Source organism: Cordyceps javanica, chromosome 4 (genome assembly GCF_051103115.1).
Source record: "Cordyceps javanica chromosome 4, complete sequence".
NCBI classification, from domain to species: domain Eukaryota; kingdom Fungi; phylum Ascomycota; class Sordariomycetes; order Hypocreales; family Cordycipitaceae; genus Cordyceps; species Cordyceps javanica.
The window spans coordinates 1,697,870-1,713,952 of NC_139298.1; the positions used below are offsets into that span (position 1 = coordinate 1,697,870).

At 54.5% G+C, this 16,083-nt stretch overlaps 7 protein-coding genes across 7 annotated transcripts; 2 read left to right on the forward strand and 5 right to left on the reverse strand.

The window, feature by feature from the left end:
• Nucleotides 1-958: 958 nt before the first annotated feature.
• V2A60_006404 (dolichol-phosphate mannosyltransferase subunit 3) lies at nt 959-1,493 on the forward strand (the record flags this gene model as incomplete). Its single annotated transcript, XM_083257698.1, has 3 exons — nt 959-1,006; nt 1,174-1,242; nt 1,332-1,493. 3 exons carry the CDS (start codon nt 959-961, stop codon nt 1,491-1,493), a joined length of 279 nt encoding a protein of 92 aa, XP_083113824.1.
• Nucleotides 1,494-1,973: 480 nt separating this feature from the next.
• On the reverse strand, nt 1,974-3,875 carry V2A60_006405 (uncharacterized protein; the record flags this gene model as incomplete). Its single annotated transcript, XM_083257699.1, has 2 exons — nt 1,974-2,104; nt 2,171-3,875. 2 exons carry the CDS (start codon nt 3,873-3,875, stop codon nt 1,974-1,976), a joined length of 1,836 nt encoding a protein of 611 aa, XP_083113825.1.
• A 357-nt stretch (nt 3,876-4,232) lies between these two features.
• On the reverse strand, nt 4,233-5,364 carry V2A60_006406 (uncharacterized protein; the record flags this gene model as incomplete). The annotated part of the gene is made up of 3 exons (XM_083257700.1): nt 4,233-4,647; nt 4,812-5,081; nt 5,153-5,364. 3 exons carry the CDS (start codon nt 5,362-5,364, stop codon nt 4,233-4,235), a joined length of 897 nt encoding a protein of 298 aa, XP_083113826.1.
• A 464-nt stretch (nt 5,365-5,828) lies between these two features.
• V2A60_006407 (fungal specific transcription factor domain-containing protein) lies at nt 5,829-8,277 on the reverse strand (the record flags this gene model as incomplete). Its single annotated transcript, XM_083257701.1, has 6 exons — nt 5,829-6,501; nt 6,560-6,794; nt 6,856-6,974; nt 7,050-8,060; nt 8,108-8,176; nt 8,252-8,277. The coding sequence occupies 6 exons, from the start codon at nt 8,275-8,277 to the stop codon at nt 5,829-5,831; spliced, it is 2,133 nt and encodes a 710-aa protein (XP_083113827.1).
• Nucleotides 8,278-9,540: 1,263 nt separating this feature from the next.
• Nucleotides 9,541-10,503, forward strand: V2A60_006408 (oxidoreductase-like protein; the record flags this gene model as incomplete). The annotated part of the gene is made up of 1 exon (XM_083257702.1): nt 9,541-10,503. The coding sequence occupies one exon, from the start codon at nt 9,541-9,543 to the stop codon at nt 10,501-10,503; it is 963 nt and encodes a 320-aa protein (XP_083113828.1).
• A 1,275-nt stretch (nt 10,504-11,778) lies between these two features.
• V2A60_006409 (phosphoribosyltransferase-like protein) lies at nt 11,779-12,627 on the reverse strand (the record flags this gene model as incomplete). Its single annotated transcript, XM_083257703.1, has 2 exons — nt 11,779-12,363; nt 12,595-12,627. 2 exons carry the CDS (start codon nt 12,625-12,627, stop codon nt 11,779-11,781), a joined length of 618 nt encoding a protein of 205 aa, XP_083113829.1.
• An 825-nt stretch (nt 12,628-13,452) lies between these two features.
• Nucleotides 13,453-15,437, reverse strand: V2A60_006410 (uncharacterized protein; the record flags this gene model as incomplete). Its single annotated transcript, XM_083257704.1, has 4 exons — nt 13,453-14,046; nt 14,108-14,482; nt 14,541-15,238; nt 15,317-15,437. The coding sequence occupies 4 exons, from the start codon at nt 15,435-15,437 to the stop codon at nt 13,453-13,455; spliced, it is 1,788 nt and encodes a 595-aa protein (XP_083113830.1).
• Between the last annotated feature and the right edge of the window lie 646 nt (nt 15,438-16,083).

Consider the following 16,083-nt stretch of genomic DNA (forward strand, 5'->3'; position numbering starts at 1 on the left):
CCAAGAGGCCTCGCCACCCTGATTTCGATGCTTAAAACCTGGCGAGCGTCAAGGCGGGCGGGCCATGGCGTCGGGTGTTTTGGGGGAGGGATGTGTACCCGACGACTAAGTAGAGAGAGAGCCTTCTTCTTCCCAATTCACAAAAGTTTGTAAGTAGGGACGCCACCGGACCCAAGTCCGGGAGAGACCCACTTAAGCGGCTCCGGAAGGGGCACCTTGAATATTGCCAGAAGCCTTGTCACCTTGGCGATTGAAAATCATGCGAGCATTTCTACCGTTAATGGAAACTCTCGAAATATGTGTTTGGGAAGGTTATAGGCCCCCGTTGTGTGCTCAACACCACGTGAAGACAGCGCAGACAGACTGCCGTACAATCCAGTAACAAGATTGGGGGGGGGGCCAAGATGGTTACGGAGATCACTGCGCAGCACCCAATTTCAAGTAGTGCAAGCTTTCTACATTTGACGGTAATTTAGCTTAAATGATGGTCACTGTTTTGGGAAGGGGGGTTTATTATTATGATGGTGTATGTCTGGAAGTAGCAAGACTACAGTTACTCTGTCTTCCCAAAACACGGCCAATTCAGAAACAAGAATAATTAAAGAAAATGGCAGAAAAAAAAAAAGGCCACCACTGAAAGAGACGGTCCGATTCGACTCTCTAACAACGCGGAAATTAATACATTTCCCCAGGTATTGCGCATCTGACATGGACAAAATGTTGTGCACCAAACAACTCGACGATGCAGAAATGCTGACATAATGCAACCCCCCCCCCCCCCTGGTTCCTGAAATTTGGCATCAAGCGCGGCGCTAGAGCCTCCTTACACGTCTCCCCACGAGAGAGAGCTTGTGATCCATTCGTCACCAAGCTTCAATCGACCACTCCTCTTTCTTCTTCTTCTTTCCTATCCCTCAAACCAACTACAGTCTTTCCTTCATCTTTATCCGCAACCACCATGACGCGCGCAGTGCAGACCATTTCCCTTGGCCTCTTGGTCTCTTCCGTACGTCTCGCAACATCACCGCACGAAAGCCACCCCTCGTCGGCGACGCACGACCCCCTCCTCCTCCTCCTCTCTCTCTCTCTCTCTCTCTCTCACCTGCGCGAGCCCTCAATCATCTCTTATTCTGCCACTCTGGCCATTATGCTGACCCTTCTCTGTCGAAATAGCTCTACCTCGCCCTCTACCTCCAGCTCATTCCTCTCCCCCCTCTGGTCCAGGAGCAGGTCGTCCCTGTCGTGAGTCCCAGCTCTGTTCTGTTCCCCCCCCCTTCCGCCATTGGGGACCAAAAACATGCTAACGCGCCGCGCGCCGCGCAAAATCACAGCTTCCTTTCTGGGCTCTCGTCTCCTTTGGCGCGTTGCTCCTCTTCCGTCTCGGTCTCGGCGTCCTCACCTTCAACGATGTTCCCGAAGCGCACAAGGAGCTGATGCAGGAGATTGACCAGGCCAAGGTCGACCTCCGCAAGCTCGGCGTCGACGTCGACTAAATTCAGACACCACCCGTCTTGCCGGAGAACGTGTCCCGCGTATTGGTGGCAGGAGAAAAGCGAAAGGCCCATGCCCGAACGGAACAGGACCGTATTTTCAATGGCGTATTGCCGAGACACGACTACCAACAGAAGAGGGGAGCAGAGCCAGGCGGGAGACGTTTGGGCGAATCGCGAAAGCCAGTCACGTGGCACCTAATGATGGAATCATTGGAATTGATGAGGGGGAAATGCTGGTTTTCCTTTGACAAGACTGGCTGCATCAACCAGGCTCGTCTTTGAATTAATGGTTTGTTTGGGTTGGCCTGTTTGACTAGCCAAGAGAAGAACCCAATTCAGCTTGGTGCAAGCGTGTTGCCCCAACATGAATAATACTAATAATAAAAAAATGTAAAAAAGCCCAAACAAATGTGTATGCGCCCATCGCTCATGTCATTTTCTCATGCGTATATGCGTTCCATTATAAATGTCCGTATTTGGTCAGAGACCGGCATCGACCAACAGGGCGGCAACCTTGCGCGCGGCGACGTCTATGTCTTCGCCTCCGCGCACCAGGTTCTGGAACAACCCTCCGAGCTTGCCCAAGCTGCCGCGGCGATCGGCTCGCCTCCCTGTAAACATCAAGTCAGCACGCTCATAGTCATGGTCACCGGTTGCGTAGAAGTAGCACGACTTACACTTTCCTGGCACGCCCTCCAAGACGGCGAGTTTGCTCTCCGCCTCCCCTGTCCAGTCGAAGCCAATCTTCCATTCAAGCCGCACATGAGCACCATCTCTCCTGCCGGCCCCTGACCCAATCGCTATGTCATATGCCTGCTTGCCCATCAGGTACCTCAGATCTGCGCTTCTGAGCACGACTCCTTCCCGCGGCGGCGCGGCCACCTTGTCGCCGCTCTGCTCGGCCTCGCGGCGCATCGCGGCCGCGGCCTGCGCTGGCCCGCCCTTGGCGAGGACCTCGGTGTCGAGACGAGCCCATACTTCGGCGCGCTCAACGGCAGCGCGCCGCCACTCGGCCATTGCCCAGAACAGCATGCCCACGTTGCGCTGCATGCTTCTGTTGCAGGGGCCTTTGCATATTGTGTCGACAAAGGGCTTCAGCTCTGCCTCGGCGGCGGACTCGAGCGACAAGACGTGCAGTTCGAGGATGGTGAGCGTTAATTTATCGACAATTATTTCCACCCGCGCTTGAAACAGGCGCTCTTTATCTCGCAGCGTAAGTAGACGGCGCTGACGGAACGGGTGCTCTCGTGTCCCTGGCAGTGCGCTGATGGTTGATGTTACATGGAAGGGAGTAAACACTTTTAAGTAGCCAAGTTCTTCCTCGGCCGACATCTCGACAGGGTGATGCGATGCAATGTTTTTGCTGTCGTCTTTTTCCGGCACCAGCGTGGCCACGGGCTTGCTGAATGGCAAGAGGCCTATGGGATTGAGCGCCGCCAACATGAGCTGCTGCGACTGCGGCGGCGCCGCCAGGGTGTCTGAAGGTATCAACGACCGCCGCAGGAGGTCCAGAATCTTATCCTTGTTCTCCGACGCAATGGAGCGCCCCATGTTTTGCGTGCTGACGGCAGTCTCTAGATCTTTCTGCAGCTGCGCGAGCTCCTCGCGCAGCGCATTCCTCTCCTTCACTTTGTCGGGGTCTTGCAGCGAAACGTTCCGCGCCGGGTCCGGGTGCGCTATACTGCGCGGTGCTTCGTCGGCGGTGTCTGCGGCGGGCGGGTTCGGTCGACGCTGCAGCGCCAGAGGCGTAGGCACCGGGCGAGGCTCCTCCCCCTCGTCAGGCCGCATCGGTGGTTGTTTGAGCGGCGACGATTTTTGCTTTGCTCTCGCCTTCCACATGGAAGGACTGCCGTGGATTCCCCTGGACGGCGAGGATGTGACCGGGTCTGGTCTGGCCGGGGGGAGCTCGGGCTCGGGCGGCAGAGGGGGGGCAGCGCGAGTGACTGGCTCGGCACGAGCTGCCCTCGGAACGAATTCGAACTCGGTCGTGGCCTCTGCTGGATCTTGTACGCGCAATGTTTCGGCTCGCGATTCCGCACCCGTTCTCTCGGGCCGAGCTGGCGGCGGTTGTTGCTGTCCCGGCGGCAGTGGTGGTGGTGCAAGGATGCCTCCGCGGGCTGGGCGACGGGCAGGTGCCGTTTGCTGTTCGCGGTCTGCGGCTGTTTGCTCCGCGGATATTTGCGCGGCAGATGCTTCGGCCGCGGCTGCAGCTTCCCGCCGCTCCAGGATTTCCGGGTTATGGCGCATCATGCTAGCTCTGGTCGGCGAGGCATACGACGGGCGTCGGCGTCGCGACCGTGGTGAGGAGCGCTGTTCCGGGCTGGGGCTCGACACGTCTGCAGCGCCACGGGTCCGCCGTCGTTTGGGCGAGCGCTCATCCATGATGACAGGTATATGGATATGGCGCGTCTGGTTGTAAGCCCGCTTCGAGTCTCCTCATGCCCGCTTTGTAGTTGCTGAAATCGCGTGTTGAAGAAAAGGTATCAACGGGCCTCGATGAGCGGTCGCGTAACCGTGACGGCGCCAAACAGAAAAGTGGATATCCATCCACATGGCCCAAAGAGGCAAGTAAATAATCTACATGCATTTTTGGCATCTACAAGAAATTGCATAGACTGTAAAAAGCAACAACGGTAAATTTCATTTCCCAAAACTGTTTACTATGAAAGTAGAATCAATCCAGCGATCAAAATGAAGCAACAAGTCGACAGACAGGCGCTAAAGTGATCTCCAATCCTCCTATTTGGTAAATGTCGCCAGCAGTCTTTCCAGCACTGGCTGTGGTAAGTTGCGGTAAGCTTCCAGCTTGTCTTGCACCACTAACTCATCAAGGCTCATCTTTCTATAATCTGGAACTGTCCAGATATCACTTCCCATCAGATGCGGAAGCTTTCCCGCGCCCCAAAGTCGGCGATAATACCAGACGGTCGCACCAGGACTCCCATTATCCAGCGCAAGGTCGATTTCCTGGTCAATCTTTTGTAGGCTGTGGTAAAGAATCTCTGGCTTTTGTCCGTACTTGGCCTCCAGAGCCTTGGCAATCTCATCGCCTGTGGGTGACAGCTCCGAAATGCCGAATATTCTACCGGAAAGCTCAGAGATGGGCGTGGAGGCAAACAAGGAAGTATACGCCGCAGCGACATAATTCAAAGTACTGCTCAGTGCTAGTTAGCATACTGGCGTGCTATTTTCTTCTTGGGCTTTTTGGTCTAAAAACTTTACCAAAGCGGCAAATGCTGGTTTTGGCTGTCGCCACTGAAAATGAGCTTATTTCCAGCATAATCAATTCCCATGATACTAATCGAGCTGAATTAGTACTTGGGCCGGACAATGGATGGCATGGAGTCAACTTGCGGTGTTCTCATCGATGATTCAACCAAATAGCAAGGACGCACAAGAGTCATGGCAATGCCCGCGGTCCTTGTGGCTTCTTCCACCTCCCTCTTGAGCTTCAGCACGGGGATTCGCGAACCTTGCTCATCTATTTCATGCGACATGTCTGACGGCACAAACAACTTGACTTGGGTCTTGGGAATGGCCTTGATGAGGCCAAATTGCCGCGCGATCCCCTCATGCCCAACTAGCGAACTAATAAGTGGTAAGAGACGGAGTGGTCAGAATATGCTGAGCGAATATCTCTCATGCGGACTTTTGCTTACATGACGATATCAATGTCTTTCAGGGCTTCTACAGTGGACTCTTCATCGCCCGAATCAACGCTACTTGTCGAAATATTCGCGGGTAGCATGCTGGTGTCGGACGTTGGCTGGTGCAGCACTCTAACTGGAGCACCGGAGCAGGCGAGTGCCTTGACGATGGCGGTACTAGCCCAGCCACGGTGACCATAGATGGCGATTCGATTGAAAGGCATGATGAGATCCCTGAACAATGCGCCGAACAAGAAAAGAAGGGTTCCCTGAATGCTTACAACAGGCTCGGGTATACCGGCCCATCACGTGGCCCCTGTTTAGTGCATCAAGACACAGCCAGCAACATCATACGCTGATATACAGAGCATGCTACTTCTTGTCCTTATTATTTACGGAATCTATCGAGCCTGTATTCACACATCTTGTTACTCTGTTTGCTTGGTTCTATAGCCACGGCTTTACCCAGACGTGCTCGCCACGGTCCAGGTTGGGCATTGCTGTCTGTCTACAGGCTTCTCGCCCCCGCTAGCCGATCAGCGTCCAGGGAACTAGGCCTTCCAAATAAAAAGCCGAGGACTCTGACACTCCTCAAAGCGATAGAAATTGTCACCCACCGGACGTATTCTTTGAAGATTTCCCTGCTGATTCGACTTGGCATGCAGCCGTATTGCTGGCCTTGATGCGCTCACGCTCTTGCAAAGCCGTGCTTGGCCAATCCCGGCTCTCGTAGAAAAATCGAAGGGTTCTGCAACGGAATAGGATGCAGCATGAGGTTCTCTAGCATGTCCATTGCTTCTTGTTTCTGATTCTGACGCGACTGCTCCTCGGACACTTCCCTGGCTGCATCTCTCACTGGCAAGCTCCAAGCAGGTCGGCTATCCGGGAAGAGGTTGAGTCCACTAAAATAAGGCTCAACAAACCTATCATTATAGGTGTCGGGATCTAGAGTCGGCTCTAAGTCAGTATTCAAGTGAATATTCCATTTCTGTGCAAGACGGCGTAAGATGTTGACTGCCTGCTCAGCGAACTGATGGCACGGTGCGATTTCTGCGAGTCCATCCATACCCTGTTGTACATTGTCGACAATGCTTGGATCTATTACGATGCCGCTGCCATCAGCGTTGGGATGAGCGTCCATGATTCCAATAGCAAGCAATGTAATTGATGAAGCGAGAATAAATTGAGGCAGGAACGTCGGTGTTCTCCTCAGCGTGTAAAGTTGCGCATAGCACCTCAGCAGAGTGTTGATGGAGCTTGCTGATTGTAGGCAAACTTCTTTTGGGATGATCTCGGAGCCTGAGATGACCAGACGGATAAACGGTCGGAATAGTAGAAGAATACTAAAGTGATACTGCATACTACGCCTGGGTTACTACCACGGTTCTACTGCATGGATTTCTGTTGGCTTAGACTTACTGGGAAAACAAGACTGCTGGAGTGAAGTTGTAACCTAGTTTCAAGGCGGCGGGCACATTATCAAACCAACTTACACAGCTGGTGTAGATGTCTAATAATCGTCTCGACGTGACCGGCTGTTCAGGCGAGCGGAACAGGTAGAGAATTTGATGCGTCAACTCGCTCAATTCGCAGTAGCACTTGAAGACCGAGCGTACGTGAGACGGCTGCCCATGGAAGGCATTCGGTGGAGTGCCTGAAAGACATTAGTACAATCTGAGCGAGACGCAGATAAGGAAACCATTTCTAGGGCTGACCAGAGTCTGTATATGGAACCCATAGGGAGTCTTCGATATCCGAGACCAAAGGTGGTTTAGGTGGCGTGATGAGATGCTTCGAGAAACACGGTGGTGAGGAGGTCGCAAGTGACCAGGACCTGTTGTGAGAGCAGCTGTTAGACTTTCTGGAGACAGTTTCATTATGATACAGGCAAAAAAAAGGGGACACTCACTGTTCCAGCGAAAAGGCCCCCCAGTACGTGGCACTCAAAACGCTGAATTCATCGGCCGTTCTGCCGCCTTCCGGATGCTCAACAATGTGATGCAACCCCATCTCGACGGCCAATCGCATGCTCTGCCCCGAAAAGGCCCTGCTTTCCATGACGTGGCCGCAGCTGGCCTCGCAGATGGACAGCACCCCCAACGCTTGCACCACGAGCAGGGAGTGGTAGTCGCTCCGCCGGCGCAGGAGCTCCAGCGACTCGTCGAAGAACTGCTGGCCGGAGGGGTACGGGGCGCCGGGACCGGCCTTCTTCTTCTTCTTTGGGAAGCTCGAGAAGCGGCAGCCGAGCGCGAGCAGCGCGTTGACGAGCAGCGACGAGCAGTACCTGGGCCTCCCCTCGCTAAAGTCGCGCAGGAACTGCTCCTTGCTCAGGGACGCAAACGTGGGATACTCCCAGCAGAAGTACAGGCCCAGCAGGTGCTCGACCAGCCCAATGTCGTCGGTGACGGTCGTCCACGTCCTTGCGGCGTGCTTCAGCAGCGGCTCCCGCAGGGACGCCACGGCTTCGTGGAGAGCACCGGGCTCGTCCGTGCCGTCGACGATGTGGTCGGTGTGCCGTGCCTCGGCCCAGTTGGCGAGCCGGGACCGCGCCGGTTCCGGAAGACCAGAGGAGGAGCTCTGTAGTGTTTCGTCGAGTGAGATGCCTCTCTTGTGACGGCGCTGGCCCGCCGCCGAAAAGTTGTGCTGTGAGCTCGGCCCAAAGGTCGGGTTTCCATTGTCCTCCACCACAGAGCCGGCACGCAATCCTTCATCACCGCTCGGTGAGCTTGGACCAGGAGCAGCGTCGCGACTGCCAGCGACCTGACTGGAAGAGATGTAGTCTTCCTGCTGTTCTGTGCTCGCAAGCCAGCCTGCAATGTGGTCAACGGGCTGCCGAGCTCTCAACCGCGCCAGAACCTCGTCTTGGACGCGGGGGTGGCGGAGGCCCGTCAAGACGAGATCATTCCTTTGTTGCTCTTCTCTTAGGGCATCAAGTTCTGTTCGAAGTGAAGACTTGGACTTGCGTACGGGAGTCTCGTATACACAATTGCTGTGATTTCTATCCAGACACCGGCCGCAAGGCTGCTTTCCGTCGCACTGGGGTCACATTGATTAGCAAGCTTTCAGCATGCATGATCAAACGGGACAGTGAGGCAGCATGAAATGGCTCACTTTTGCGCGCTTTCGTCGACACTCATTGCATGCATTGATTGTTACAGTACCATAGGCACGACTTCGTTTAGAATGCTGGTGGCGGTTTGGTGGCGAGTCTGCCTCCGAAGGTGCTGTCTCATGACTATCCGTTTCCCGTGTCAGCGGCACAGCTCTGCCTATTTCCTCCTGGCTTTCCATCCGTACTACCCGGTCATTGGGATTTTTTTTTCCTTTAAAAAATTATATGTAGGAGAAATATTGCTTCTTGCTTCTTTATTTTTTTTCTTCCGTACTCTTGTTGTTTCACCCCAGTAGTTTTGTTCTGCTAAGCCCATGCGCCGCCGTCCGGTGCGTCATGGTGACGACTCCAATTATCATGGTCCGTCAACCAGCGACTGTCAATTTTACTTTGCAGCCGTTCATAACAAGTCCACTCCTCATATACAACTTCAAGCTAGCGCCTGCTGTGTATGAGCGATCTGATAATTTCTGTGAAGGCCGGATTGATACATAACTTCGTTATTAATGTTTTCGAGAAGACAAAGAATCATGTTTGTGCGGCTTCACGACTGCAGCGACTTGATACAAGGATCTATGGCTCTCACGCAGAAAACAAAAGTTTTCTGGCTCGAATCTCGATTCCAGGAACTTGTAAGTAGCTGCAGGGAATCGAGATGAGCACCGTGGACATGAAGCACTTGGCCAATCATAGCCGTCGAGTAATTGTAGTCGTCCCCATCTTTTCGCGCTGTCCGCACCGACTTAATAAAGCACGATGACTATGGGCAGCAATTGGATTGAAACGAGGTGACATTAATCAAGTAGTGCGCTCTTCAAACACTAAGTACCTAGAGTTTGGGTGAGATATCAGGTCAAGCTCATCAAGACAGGCTCAGCACAGGGATCCTGTCCAGTGCATCGACATGAAGCAGAGCCGATATCCAAATATACTGAGAACCCGTTTGAATATTTACTACTGCCGCTTTTAGACAGGATGCCTACGGAGATATGCACCTGCTTGCATTCTAGTTGCAGAGTTGCCTTATTCGTTAGTTAGCTCAAAAGGGTCCTCCACGCAAGACGCCGAGCCAACTGTCGACAGAGCCGACTCGTTTTGCCCCCACCGGCGCTATCAAACTTGTGCTCTTTTGCTCTGACATCATCCCGAACACAGCCGATCGCAGGGTCAGCCCTGATTTGTCTCTTCCTACCCCTTCGCGCCAGGCAAAAAGAGAGATTGGAAGGAAAAAAAAAAGAGAGAGAAGCACTCAAAGTCTCTTGGCCCGGTAGCCTGCTCATTGGACGACATGTCCGCGCCGTCGAGGCTGGCGCCGAGAGTGTGTCGGCTCTGCCGCTTGTCCTCGCCCGCGTTTCGGCGAGCCTTTGCCTCGGCGACGACGACGACGACGACGAAATCTTCCGATAGCAAACCGCAGCAGCAGCCTACCTGGCCTCAGCGTCAACCGCGCGGCGAATACTACGACATTCTCCTACGCGATCCCACACCCTACGCCGCCACCAAGGCCGAGGAGCCTCCATCGTCCAGCGTCGCCGCCGCCGCCGTCCAGAGCCCGCCACCCTCGTCGCCGACAAAAGACTCGGCAGTAGATCTATCGCGTGGCGGTGACAACAGCAGCCGCCCGGCCAAGACGTACGAGACCATCTCGTCGCGCACCGCCTACTCCGACTCCAACAGCAGCAGCGCCGCGGAGCGCGCCCGCGTCATCTTTGGCTCGCGACTGCTGGGTCCCGCGGAGCGCGCCGACCGGGCCGCCGGGCGACAGGCGCGGTCGACGACGGTGGCGGGCGTGCGCGTGCCCCCGCGGCCCGAGGAGCCGGACAACTGCTGCATGAGCGGGTGCGTCAACTGCGTGTGGGAGCTGTACCGCGAGGAGATGGAGGAGTGGACGCTGCAGTCCAACGAGGCCAAGAAGCGTCTCGCCGAGAGCGCTGCTGCTGCTGCTGCTGCTGCGGCGGCGACGACGGCGGCGGCGGCTGGCTCAGGAGGAAAGTCCCCTGGCCTGGATGCTCCGCCTCCTCCGTCACCGCCACCACCACCAGCACCGGCGTCGTCGTCGTCGTCGTCGTCGATGGACGCGGACGGCGGCGGCTCCGAGACGAACTGGCCGGTGGTGGGCGACACAAAGATTGCCAAGGACCTGTGGACGGACGACATGTTCCAAAACGTGCCCGTGGGCATCCGCGAGTTTATGAAGCAGGAAAAGAGACTCAAGGAGAAGCATCAACGCGAGGGAACCAGCGGTGGATAGAGACGCGACGAGGGCGGAGGGCCACGAGGCGCAATTGTCGAGTGGTTCAGGGAGGTATATATATTGAGCATTACATTGGCGTTGTTGTTGTTGTTTTTCGCTGGGCAAGCAAGAGCTTTTACATTTTCGAGTCTAGATATGGGGAGGGGGGAAACGACGGACCGCATCGTATACAGGATAGAGAGACTCGGGCGCGCCAGGATGTCTAGGCATTTGAGACGCATGGCCCGCGTTCGCATAGAGCATGGAGAGAGTATAGACTAGACATGGAAATACACACAGTTTGCGTTTCGATACCTGCGAGCCCTGACAAGCGACGCTTCCATGCCTGCCGGCCAAGAACGCAACACAGTCTGTCTTACTTGGACTACTGGCCTACATCAAATCGACCCCCCCCCCCCCCCCTCTCCCACTCGAGAGCAAATCCTGCATTGGCAATTCCGGCTCGCACATGGTGGCTTTTTGCATGTGGCACCGGAACGACCAACCCTCTCCGATTCGGCGTTGCCATCGCCGAAGCTGTAGCGTTTCGTCCTACACGCCGGAGGCGACGTTGCCGAAAGGCGCACAGGGTACGCCACGCACCCCCATCAATCCCTCGCTCTCTCTCTCTCTCTCTCTCTCTCTTACACACACATCCCCACCTTTTGCACTACGATCCTGTTTCCTTTCTCATTTTAGTCACAAAATATCCCTGTCTTGTGCGACGTCGGCCCCTTGGGTGGTGACTGGTGACTGGTGGCCCTGAAGCGAGGAGATTGGGTGTGCTTCCGGGGGGTCATGACCTTGCGCATGCGTTGGCGAGGCTATTTCTGGATGGGGATACAAGTATACATGCGATGTGCACCTTTTTTAACGAGCAAGAGGGGGGAAAGAGAGCACCGGTATTCGTGCATGGAAAGTCGTGCAGCATTGCTGGATCTTATCTGACATGAAGAGGGGACCAGGAACAAAGAGAGCAAGCGGTGGGACAAAGAAAATGCTAGATTTGCCCAGTATTTAATAGTCTCCCATGGTCCAGCCAGCTCCTTGTATTTACATTATTTTGCTCGTACTTTTTTTTCTTTTTTTTCGCCATCTTGGGTATCGGGAATCGTATCGTTCCGTACCTTTGCGCTGTCTATTTCTTCTCTTTTTTTCCGAGGTTCTTCTTTTACTGGATATGATTTTCATAATTGTGGTGTAGGCCCGTGATAAATTTGGGGTATTTTCATAAAGAGGACGAGGCGGACGCCCGTCCGTCCACGCTTCGGCCGGTTCAACGCACGATGTCGACTACTTGCGACCAGCCTCGGCGTTCTGGTCGTGCTCCTCAATGTTGATGGCCTCCCAGGGGTAGTTGATCCAGACGTCGGCGACGGTGCGGGCGGCGTGGTAGCGGGCGGGGACCATGTCGGCGGGCAGGTGGCCCTTTTTGGGCTTGTCCTTGTTGTGGAGGACAAAGATGCTGAACTCGGTCCGGGGCTGGGCGTCGCCGTCGGGCATCTGGCGGCGGGCCTCCTCGACGTCCTTTTCGAGCTCCTTGACGGCGTACTCGAGCGTGGTGCGGGTGTCGTCGACCTCGTCGACGATGAGGATGCGCTTGCCGACGAGGTTCTGCATGTGGCCGAGCGCGGTGAGGTCGAGCCACTGGGTGCGCGTCACCTTGGTGCCGGGGGTCTCGACCTCGGGGTCCTCGCCGAGCTGCTCGTACAGGGACAGGCCGATGGCCTGGATGGGGATGTTGGGCGACCCGGGCTGCTTGAGGAACGAGCGCAGGATGCGGGCGGGGATGTAGCCGCCGCCGCCAATGGCGATCATGAGTTGCGGCTGGAAGTCGGCGAGCAGACGCTCAGCAGACTCTTTGCACAGGTTGTGCACCTGCAAAGAAGAACCCCCACGGGGTGGATTAGTTTTGTTATTATTAGCATCTTGGAGGGGGGGGTTGGTGAGGCGTGAGAGGTGGAGGAGGAAGAGGAGGATATAGGTACAGAGCAAAAAAACGCCACACGCAAACACAAAAAATTTTGTCTGCATAGGCGGGTTGCATGGCAGTCCATGTCCAAGCCGCCTCGTCATCTCAAAGAGGAAATTACAAAAGCACACACTTACATCATTGTAGGTCACGTAGAGCTTTTCCACCATTGTGAATGAGAATGCGATTGCCGGTTTCGAGGGCGTCACTGGCTGTTTGTTTGGCGGGGTTATTTATGGAGGGGGTTGAGAGAGCGGGCGTGAAGAAAAAGGAAAAAAAAAAACAAGGCCGGGATGGTTCCAAGTGTATTTGTTTTAGAGTAGAGAGCTGCAGACGGGAGCAAGACGGGAGCAAAGATGCCCAAGAGAAGAGAGGGAAAAGGAGAAGAAGGAGAAGAAGGAGAAGGAAAAAGAGAAGGAGAGAAGAAAAAAAATCAAGGCAAAAGGCGTGAAGTTGCCTGACCGCGAGAATTTTCTTATCAAAACTTTTTTTTTCGCCTTTGCCGCACCGAGTTGCCCCGCGCTTGCACCAAAACAGGCAGTCCTAGAAAAAATAGAGCAGCAAAAAAGAAAATGGAAAATAGAAAATAGGCAGCAAAACGTCACTCCAAACTCCACTAGGCAGCGTCTTGTCATGCGAGTTCTGCATCCACAAAGCTTTTTAATCATTTTTATTTTTGCGTCTAAAAAGTCACAAAGAAGCATTGCAGCACCACCATCACCATCACCACCAAAACATCCAGCGTTGAAAAACACCTACCAACTGCTTAGCTGCTGTGACGGAGACTGGCTGGCTAACTCTCCCGAGTAGCATGACTGAGAAGAGGTGACGGAGGAAAAAAAAAAAAAAAAAAAACGCCGCGGCTATACATTTCCATGTGGGTATTCCAAGACCAAAATGGGACCTTGCAAGAGAAAAAGAAAAGAAGAAAAGAAGAAAAGAAGAAGAGACCCTCCTTTGCACAGTCTTGGCCCGTCTGCACCACAGTATGCAACTCATCTGCAGCCCTCCCGCCCCGGCGTAAATGATATTCGTGACTCTTCACTTGTAAACCACCACTCTAGCCTACTGGGAAATGTGCAGCACGTCCACCCGTCCTCGGCGTGGCCATGATGCCCATCGCCATGGCACTCGACCCTGACGCTATCCCGCTCCACTCGCGTGCCCGGTCGCAGATACTTGGTCTTGTTGAAACAAAAGCACGCCGGCCAGTCGTATACCTGCACGGCGTCGACCCCAATTCGGCACTGGCCTAGCGCCCTCGCCCCGCCATTCCTATACCCGACAATGACGCCTCGGCAGATGCGCAGCGCCCTGTCGTGGTAGACCTCGACGCTGCTCACCTCGTCGTCGAGCTCTGCGTGCGAAAAGTACGCATGCTCAAACGGCGGTGACAGGTTCATCGGGTTCTGGTAAAACACCTCTTCCTCCTCGCCTTCTTCGTTTCGAGGCGCCGTCCCCAGCGGATACACGGCACCCATCCGGGATATGCCATGCATCAGCGTCGTAGCATCATCTTCCATCCACAAGTCCTTGCCGTAGTGCATGTACGGCCCCAGCACGACCTCTCCCGAGATGGTCATCTGCAACTGCACGCGCACAAGTCAGAATCCCGCACCAACTCCTCGTCACACAATTGTCTGCACTTACAAGCAGGCTGCCCGCAAACTGAGGCAAACTTGCACCTGGAGGCAGCAGCGGAGTCCGAAACCCAAACCTGTCGATTCCGCCCTGGATAGGTACAAAGATCCAGGCAACCCATTTCTTCTTGACAGGATTCAGTCGCTGGAAGCACGAGTACGCCGACGGCGCTTGCCCCGTGTGCGCGTGTATCGCCGCGATCGTGCCGGATGATATGAAAAAGGTGATGCCAAACGAATGTTGCGTCTCGATTGTGCCCAGGCGCGGACACGTCGGCTGCAGGTCGGGTGCGAATTGGTAGTCTGGCGAGACGGGGGGGCCTGGAGTGTCCCACGATCTCAACTGCCGCACTCCTTTGTGTGGATAGAGCCGGCCAAGTCCAAACTACAATGGTTAGTTAGCACCAAGAATCTCGCATGCCGCCGCCGTAGATGATTCAGACCTTGAAAGATGTTGATATTTGGCCCAGGCGCTCCACGCTGTCGACTACATAGACGTTCGTTTCGCTCCGCATCGGGCTTTTCGCCGGAATGCCCGGCAGTCGCTCAATCTCTCGCAACCCATGAGAGTCTATTGTGAGGCGAAAGTAGGGACCGGCATCGGGCGCTGCCTTTTGGGGGGAAGAACCTCGCTTCCACGACTCTATTTGCGACAGAACAGTCACTGTCGCGACACTGCAATTGGCTTCGGCCATCAGCTTGCCGATAAAATCTTTGGCGAGAATGTAGCGCCAAAAGACTGCGTGACGGAGATTTTCGCATATGAGCAGTAGCAGCTCGTTTGGAAGCATGGCCAGGGGGATGCGCCAGTGCGCAGCGGCGTGCGTCATGGCGAGGTTCGCCGCATCTTGGTCCAGGATGCCCTGCGGCAGAGGCCAGAATCCGCGCCACGGGTAACGGGCATGGGCTGCATGCCAAAGATTGTAGGCCGTGATATCTTTACGTTTGCTTGTTTGTTCAAGAAATAACTGGAAGCAATCCCGGTGCACCGTGACGCTCTCAAGCTCGGTGGCGCACTTTGTGCATTTCGGGAGCTGACAAAACGTCCACGGCGTGCCAGGTTTTTGGTTGCAGTAGATGGCTATGGGAAACGTCGAGGCATCAATGACTCTACATGTAGAGTTGAAGCGATCCCCTAGCACTAGAGAAGAAACACAAAAAAAAGGACGAAAAGGTAAGCTGTGGTCAGGGTGTGCATTCTGAGTCAAGGCGTACTTACAGGCCATCATGGGCTCCCCAACCTCGAAATAGCAGCCGCATAGTGAGCATTCTGGGTGGATTCGGACATGGCGATGGCCTTGATGCTTGTCGGTAGTTGGTCGTGATGGCGCGACGCTCATGGTAAAGGGCGTACGGAGCAACTGCGAGGTTACATGGGACTGATGCAAGGCAGACTAGAGGCGGCAGCAAGTCTGGTGATGGTGATGATGGTGATGATGCTGGCCAAGGTAAAGATCAATCGTGATGGTGATGGCAATGACAATGGTGATCATGCCAAACGGCGAAACTCAGCTAACGGCAAGGCTCTGAAAAGAAGCCCGCGGCATTACTCAGTACAGCGGCTCCTGGCGTGCGACGCTTTGGCATAGGTATTTATTAGTGGGTAGCAAACAGCGTTGCTGATGCAGACTAGATTGCAAATAGGAGCTTGGTGTTGACAAGGAATTTTCTCCATCTTTGTTTTAATTTTGTCTTCTTTTTCTGTTTCTACTGCCTGTTCGTAAATAGTGAATATGGCTCCCATCACTCTGCAGTTCCTGTTTTACTCGGGGCAGAGTCGTGTCTCGTCAGTCAGCCAACACAGTAAAGTACTAACTAGTTGCCAGGTACCTCCAGTCCACCAACTCAGTAATGGGCCAAAAGCCTGCAAGGACCCTTTTACAGTTATTGTCACTCTGACGGCATATTGTGCAGATTGAACTGCCTGTATGCTAACGATCCTGTTGCCTATTGACATAATAGTCAGAGAACAGAGGCACATCATCA